Source organism: Lepisosteus oculatus, chromosome 23, assembly GCF_040954835.1.
Source record: "Lepisosteus oculatus isolate fLepOcu1 chromosome 23, fLepOcu1.hap2, whole genome shotgun sequence".
Lineage (NCBI taxonomy): Eukaryota > Metazoa > Chordata > Actinopteri > Semionotiformes > Lepisosteidae > Lepisosteus > Lepisosteus oculatus.
The window spans coordinates 3364515-3372402 of record NC_090718.1 but is presented as its reverse complement, the minus strand read 5'-3'; the positions used below and the strand labels follow the sequence as shown (position 1 = coordinate 3372402).

Sequence of the window (7888 nt, the reverse complement as noted above, 5' to 3'; positions counted from 1 at the left end):
GTAAAATTCAAATTCATCCTTTATTAGAGCACACTACTCTCAAGTCAACAATACACATCTCACTAAGTTACTACTGCTTTACTCACAATAACAGAGACGGACTATTCCTTGCACAGGGGCAGAGGAGGGTTCAAACTCCTGTTAGTCAGGACCCCCTTGTCTTCTTGTTTTGGGATCTATAGCCCCTAAGTTACTTTCCTACAGTAGATAAAGTTGGATTTTTTTTTCCTACTGGACACATTGTTTACCTCAGTCACCTTACTCTATTATTTATAATCTGAGATGCTCATAGAACAATTTGATTTGTATTTCAAGTTTTAGTAGAGTTCATATCCATATTGTTATATTTCAAATTAAATTTCAATTGAGTGATTACCAGATAGAAATAAATACTTCAATGCTATTCGTTTTATATACTGACATATGAAGGCCAAACAGTCATTAACAGGATGTGACATACTGTACTGTAATTAAGGTAAGGGGTGCTACACGGTGGCCAGGTTCAGTGCATCTGTCTCGCACACCCTCAGGATGTCAACAAAATCGCAGTACAAGTCAGCCCACTGGTTTTTAGATGGAAGAATGACTGCACAGTCCGCAGGGCTGGAGAGTTCACCTTCTTCCTGGTACTGATTGTCTGGTTCTCCAGTCGCCCAGAACCTGGCACACAGTGAGGGAGAGAATGGATAAGGCAGGGAGGGAGGGACAGAGATGCACCTGAGAGACATACAGTAAGAGTATAAATGAAGCTGAATGAAGAGTAGGACTGAACTGTGTCCGACAGACTTCCCCAAAAGACCCAGCCTTCTCACCTCCCTAATTACATCACTGCAATATGCTTGACAAGTCTTACATTTCAGTTTCGCTCACTGAAGAGCCATCCACCCAACGCCAGTTGCCTTCTTTGGCATTATCCGTCAGTCCAATCCAAAAATAGTTTCCACCAGTGTGTTTCCGAATGAAGTTCTGAACAAAAAAAAACAAACAACCATTTATGCCTCATGTCTTCAGATTATCTGTTGACAAAGTAGCACCCAACCCACAGCTACACAATTTGTGACTGGTCAGTAAGCTAAATCACCTATTGGACAGATGGTACTGCTCCAGACTCCTTGAGAACTCTGCCTATCAAGAGTCTTCATTGTAACGGATCAAAGCACAGTCAGCATTAATGAAGGATATTGGAATAGGGAGCTGCATCAGCATTCACTGGCTGCAAAGGAACCAATCCATTTTGGCTGCTGAAAATTCTTCAGGTAGGAGGGAGAGTGTGGAAGTAGGGATAAGCACAGGAAAAAAAAAAAAAGGATAGACTAGATGAGAAAGGTCCCAGAGTAACTGAGAAAGTGTCCAAAGAGAGTGCGTCAAGGGAGAAGTAAGAAAAGCCGAAATGACCAGAGAGGATTTAAAAATATTTTAGATGGTCATTGAAAGAAGGGGCAGGGTGGGAACCAGGTTTAAGTCTAGCCTTGGCTTTAGGTGTTTTTCTAGTCCGAGCTTTGATATCCCGTTAAAGGGACCCAGATAGAAGGGTCAATGAAGTGGTGGAGAGAAGTGAAACTGGGAAATCTCATTTTAGAGTTCTTTGATCCACAATGTACTTCCTGTGTCACTGTTGATAATGGAAGGGTATTTCCCACAATTGATGCAGTAAATGAAAACCACAGGCTACAAATGTTCTCGGGGTCATTTTGAAACAGGCCAAGGGATCTTGTATATGCACATTACTGAACACATACTTGCAAGTGTTGCAACAGTCAGTTAGAAGGGGAAAAAAAAAAGAATTTGTAACAAGGAAGCAGAAACTGCTACAGAGCAAAGACTGTCCCCCAGAGCCACCTTGTGATTTAGAGGGGAACTGAGCCTCAATTTCCATAATTATGAAGGGTGAATCAGTATATCCCATTCCTAGTACTCCAACCGGTCCCATCCCCAGACAACATCCACCTGCAGTTCTCTTCATTCTGGAATATCCATCTACACTTTTATGTTGATACACTTTAAAAAATTTTCAAAATATAGCACAAAAAGCACTGGGGAAAAAACTGGGCCTTACTCCCCAATGTCTATTTTGGATAAAACTCAAACTAGTAGAGCAAAGGAAAAAATAAATGGTTTTGTATTCCTTACATCTGGACTTCTTTCAAAATAGAATGAAGGTACAATTAGTTATACTGTTGAGCTTCAGGCAGTGAGGTACCAGAGAACGGTTTCATGTTACATGGCTGTAACTACTACATTTCTAGGATGCAAGCAGATAACCGGGAAATGCGATATGGTCTTGAACTTCACTTGATTGACACACAGACTAAAGTCTGTGTTCTGCCTTAAGTTGCATCACAGCAATGTGTAAAATCACAACTAAGTCACAAAATGGTCAAAAGTCACTGAATGACTGTGTTTTGCTTATCAGGGCAACAAGATTCACAGCAGGTTAGTCCATCCTTACCCCCTTTTCGCAAGTGCACAGAAATTATGGTTTTACCTGCAATTTCTCTGGAATCACAGGGCAATAGTGAAAAAGTAATGGTGGTCTTTTTTGGCAAGGCTTTGCAACATTACAGAATTTTACACAGGTTTATAAGTAAAAGTGCAGCATGTATGAGATCTTATTTTACAAAGTATTTCACTTTTGAGGAAAAAAAAGGGCTTTTTAATACTTTATTCTCCACCCCCCCATTTTAAGCACAGCAAGTCTTTCACCTTATGGTATTCACCTGCCAGCTGTGGCATACAGTACTATAAAGGTTAAGGGGGGTGGGGGTTGGGAAATCAAGGCTTCAAAAATGGCAGTACCACAGGCATCACTGTCACTGAGGTAACTTCATCTTGAGTAGCTGGCCTTGGCAATGGAGTTTTCTATCAGAGCCCAAAGCTGGCAGCTGACGGTTACACTTCACCATAGGATCTCAACGACTTTACAGAAAAGTACGTAAAATTAAGCTAATTGACACGTACTTGAGTTTGTGGAAGCAGGGTTTGGTTGCCACTTTGCCTGTACAAACAGGCATGTTTTACTTGGTTTACATTGTGCTGTACAGTACAAGGAAGCAGTGGATTCCCCCCCAGTGACCTCTCTACAAATAAACCTACTACACCAGCTTCCTTTGCCACACCGAGGCCAAGATCAGCCACATGACCAAGGGAGTCCCACAGCTCAGTCTCCTCATGCTCCTTTTCTCTAAAAGGATCTTTATTCTCACAGTACCCTCACAAGCAAAGCATTTTCAAGACACTTTACATAAACTACATAGAAATCAAAGCTGGGTAATAAAAATACAAGAAGTGCATGAAGTAAAATGAAAGAAACTGGTTAAGAATTCAAGGACATGAAAAAATGTTTTGAGATAAGATTTAAAAACCTTTAGCAGAAGCTGCATGCTTTTGACATGGACTATTACTCAAATAATGAGGGGATAACTTCCCTTATAGTGAGCCCTATATCTCCATGTTACTGCAGGGCAACACCATAGGTTCTTACCTGCTGCTCTTTGTTCTTTATAATTGCCAGGTTGGCTCCTAAGGACTGACATTGAAAGAGACTCTCGTTCCAGCTCATTTCATCGGTAGAGAAGTAGTAACACTTAGATTTGAAGCGCTTCCAGCCCTGAGGACAGGGGTTGCAGATTCTTTCTGGACAGGAAGAACAGAGAACTCATATCATTACAGCTCTCCCCACCAAGAAGTGCATTACCAATTCACGCCTCTTTGCTTTACAGGTCCAACTGAGGAGCACCCACAACTCCAGTATCCCTTCACTCACCCTGAGAAGCAGACAGTTTGATGGGACAGTAAAGATCCAAAATGGGGAATTTCTTTGAGAGTTGAGTAAAGAGCTGCATCTTCTCTCTGCTCAAGTTCCTATTGGCTGCAGTCTGGTTGCTGTACTCCTTCTTCAACTCGTCACTGGCTCCAATCAATGTGCTGTAATCCGCTTTGAGCTGATCCAGTTCCTCCTTCAACAGGGAATTAGTCTGGATCTGGCTCCTGTGGTCCTCACTGGCACTATGGGCAATACTGCCAACTGTGGGGGGGAAGAAGTTGTATTTGTAAGGTATAGATGACACCAAGTGTCAATCTATTTTCTAGCATCATGGTGTTCTATAAAGTTGGCCTATTTAGATAATTGACCTCTAGAACAAAGACTTACAGTAGATTTCCATTCTCTGAGAATTGATGTAAGGGGCAGGAACCACTGTGATTGGTCAGTAACCCAAGTCACATTAGCTTTGCCATCACCTAGACAAATTTTGCTCTGAGACCACATGGACTCTTTTCCACTGATCTTACAACGGTGTCCCCACTACAGCCGATTCTCCATTTAATCCTGTGATAAGGCTGGGCTGTGATCTTTCAGCAGCTACGGGATCGAAGAACAAATTGTGGACATCAGTGCTGCTGGGGGTTTGTTCCAAACACGTTTTGTGAACAGTGAAAATGAATTAAAAAGAAAATACCAATATACTCAGACAAGTGTACAAATGCACACACAGACTGACAGTGTTATACTCACAGTAGATACTCAGGGCTATGATGACAATCATCAGGACAGCACACAGCAATCCCAGACACACTGCAGCCAACCTGTATGGAGGACTGGATGCAGGTTTCACTGCAGGAACCTGCACTAGTGCAAAAAAAAAAACTAAAGGTTACAAATTCAGTACCACATCCTGCACTCAGTGAATACATACACTTTGGAACAATAGGACAAGCATTATCACCCCACAATAGGGAAAGCACAAATGAAGTAGACTGGAAAAGAGAAAAGAAAATCAGACAGAGCATCAGTCGCCAAGTTAATGGTTTTGTAATACACTAAAGTTAAGGATGTGCTATTAGTGTACTTGGAACTACATGGAATTTCTTTAAAGCATCTGGCAGACCCTGATTGCTCTGAGGTACAGTAGCTCTTCCCAGATATAGCAATGTGTCTGAAGGAGTGGAAGTAGAGACATTTAAGAGCTTTATCCTGAGAAATTATTCCAGGAACATCTTAACTGGCAGGATAATTCCAGGATCTCATCACCTGTAAAAGGTGGCAGTAGGTTGCTCATAACCAAGAGCAATAATCTTCCTAAGCAGTATAAGCTGTGTGAGAAAGCTATTGTAAAGCAGTCTAGCTGCAAAGTTCCAGACTGTTTGGAGTAGATATTTGATTAGTAATACTCCCTGAATGTCAGCCCAGATCTACTGTCCATAATCTATAGTTCTTGCAGCAAGAATCACACTGACTTACCTGCTGTGATTATACATAAGGATACCATCTCATTACACCATTTTGTTTATACCAAGAAGAATACACAGGGTGTAGAATCTCCCAGGTCCTATCCCAAATTTCGTCCTATTGACCATGGATAAAAACTATACAGTAACCACACACACACACACACACAAGTTCATGATGCATTACTGGAACACCACTACTTCTCAAAATTCTTTGATTGCATCTTCCATGCTTTTACACTCTGCCATTATTTCAATAATATTTTCACCTTGCAAATCTCATATTTCAAATCCAGATGAGCCTTTTTCTGTTTATCCATTTTTGACTCAGGTTTTGCAAGCACTGTTGCAACACTAAACCGCAAGCCTACTCCCCATCTTTCTTGAGAAAGCCAGACAATACGAGGAATTAAATAAGCCAACTAAGTACTGGGTGTGTGTGTATATACAGTACATATGGCATTCCGGCATACTCAGTATGTTGACAGCAGTTTTACTTGCAACCTGATTTCACCAGATGTTAGCTTAGCAAAGCTTATCCTGGTCACTTCAAGCATGGTAATCCAATTTCTACCATACATTTAGGTTTTGATGGACCAACAGATGGCTCACTTACCAGTTTGGGCCAGAATTCCAACCCAAAGCCCCACTGTGGATGACCAGTAATACTGGGCTGTAGAAAGTACTTCTTCAGATTGAAAGTTTTGAGATCTTGACTACCTGGTCATTAAACACAGCCAATAGCACTTTTTTTGAAAGAGGTGGAGTGCTCACTGTGATGTCCTCTCTAAATGCCCACTCTTTTCGTCTGCAATCACCCTCCATACGTTTTGCTTCACCAGCTGCATTTAGGGCAGGTTTTCCCTACTCCTGATCTACCCCATACTTGCACTTGTGTGCAGAATGGCATCACCCGACCAGGGGCTGCAGATCAGAGGTGGAGGAGATGAGTCCCCCTGCTGTGTGTAAAGGAATTGGGATCACTGCAGTTGAAATGGACACGGAAAGTAATTACTCAGATTCCTGAAATGTCCTGGTGGAAACAACCTCAGGGATTAGCACGTTAAGGAATGAGAACACCTTGTGTAGCTTAAACAGCACAACATGTTCAGTGTACAGCTCAGAGCCACCTTACATTGAGTCAATAGGTTGAGATCTTTATTTGAAATCTAAAGACCCCCAACTGCTCAGCATAAGAGAGCAACTCACCTCCAGATCCAGATTCCAGGGAAGGCTTCAAGGTAACACACTGCAGTTCGTCAGACATGGAGAAAGTTGACAGGGACTGATCGGAACCCAGACCGATAATGCACTTTTTGAAACACTGCTCTATCACAGCAGTATTCTGACCCACTGACGAGTCGCCTGACTAGGGGGGCTGGTCCGCCGACTGAGACACTGCCTGACTGCACAGCACTGTGAGCAGCGATGCAAAGGAGGGATGAGGAACAACAGCTCACATCCTGTATATTTGTTCACATCATTTCCCCTGTGAGCTATTCCTGCCTTTGTTTGGAGACTTAAAAAAAACACAAAGGATATTTACTGCATAGAAATTTGGATGAACAGCAGCACATAACTATGCTACCAGCACAAAAATGTAGGAACCAACACATTCTAGTAGATGGAGTAAGGTAGTATTTATCACACATTACTACTTAAATCAAGTTTTTTCCCCAGTTTCTTTAAAAGAATAGTTTTTTTTCCTGGACCTTATTTCAAGTCACACCAAAGGGAGTAAGGTGATTATTCTCCCCCACGCCATATTGTGTTGATCTTTGAGGCTTTTGAACATTGAATCGGGTTCCTTTACAGTCTTCCATGTTCAAGACTGAAAAGATCCAGGCTATTAAGCTGTCACAGCAGGACCTTGTTTTGAACCCATGACCATACCAGGCTGCCCTTCTCTAGGCAGATCTGAGAGCAGCCCTGTCTTTTTGGATGGCCTCTTATGTGAATAAGATTACAGGTTTTTAAGTTGCTCAACTCTGAATGGTAGATCATACAGTAAGTTGCTTAAATACAACATTTCCCACACTAATTGTAGTGGACTGGAGTCTCCGGTGTGACTTCAATGGTGTTTTTTTTTTGATTACCTGAATACAACCCTTTCCAGAAAGTCAGCAGCTACAGTACATGACTTCCATTGGCTGAAGGTTGCTGGTGCATTTTTATCACAGGTGAGCAGTTAAAACTCATAACTCACTGAGCTTAGGACTACAGGCTCTGAGAATGAGCTCTAAAACTGCCAGAGTAAATGAACCCTGTCCATTGTCTCCTGTTACTATTAGTCCTGGTTCACCAGTACCTGCTCCTCACTCACAGATCAAGGTGCAGTCAGCGCTATAATAAAATTGTCTGGGCAACACCTTGGGATTTCCCTGGGAGGGGTGCAATTCTCCATGCTCTGGGTTTTATTTTTCTCATGTTCACAAGCCTTCTTTGTTGGGTCTCATTTAGGTTTTCTACCATGCAGCTCATTTTGCTGCTCCATCATTTGAAACCACTAGAGCTCAGAGTTCTGCTTATTCACTTCCACTTAGTGCACTTGAGCAGGATTTCTAATCCTCCAAGGCCTTCCGTGCTGTGATCACATCCTAGAGAGCAAACAAGGAACACATTCTCCAAATGATTTTTGCTTGGTCTTCTGGAGCCAAGAGCT

General features: G+C 42.1%; 1 protein-coding gene across 2 annotated transcripts; it reads right to left on the bottom strand.

Moving 5' to 3' along the window:
- Position 1: 1 nt before the first annotated feature.
- Positions 2-6769, bottom strand: LOC138224709 (hepatic lectin-like). 2 transcript variants are annotated; one of them, XM_069182727.1, is made up of 6 exons: positions 6436-6769; positions 4514-4627; positions 3764-4024; positions 3482-3633; positions 854-966; positions 2-660 (listed from the first exon to the last, which is right to left on the bottom strand). In XM_069182727.1, exons 1-6 carry the CDS (start codon positions 6491-6493, stop codon positions 486-488), a joined length of 873 nt encoding a protein of 290 aa, XP_069038828.1. In that variant the 5' UTR covers positions 6494-6769; the 3' UTR covers positions 2-485. The 2 variants fall into 2 exon arrangements, with proteins under 2 accessions (XP_069038828.1, XP_069038829.1); XM_069182728.1 differs by having other exon boundaries at positions 4514-4622; positions 6436-6766.
- Positions 6770-7888: the final 1119 nt, after the last annotated feature.

Coding starts and splice junctions, on each gene's coding strand:
- LOC138224709 (XM_069182727.1), bottom strand. CDS start 6,493: ATGTCTGACGAACTGCAGTGTGTTACCTTGAAGCCTTCCCTGGAATCT. Junction 3,634..3,763: donor CAAACTGTCTGCTTCTCAGG/GTGAGTGAAGGG, acceptor CTTCCTGTCCAG/AAAGAATCTGCAACCCCTGT. Junction 967..3,481: donor TAAAGAACAAAGAGCAGCAG/GTAAGAACCTAT, acceptor TTTTTTGTTCAG/AACTTCATTCGGAAACACAC.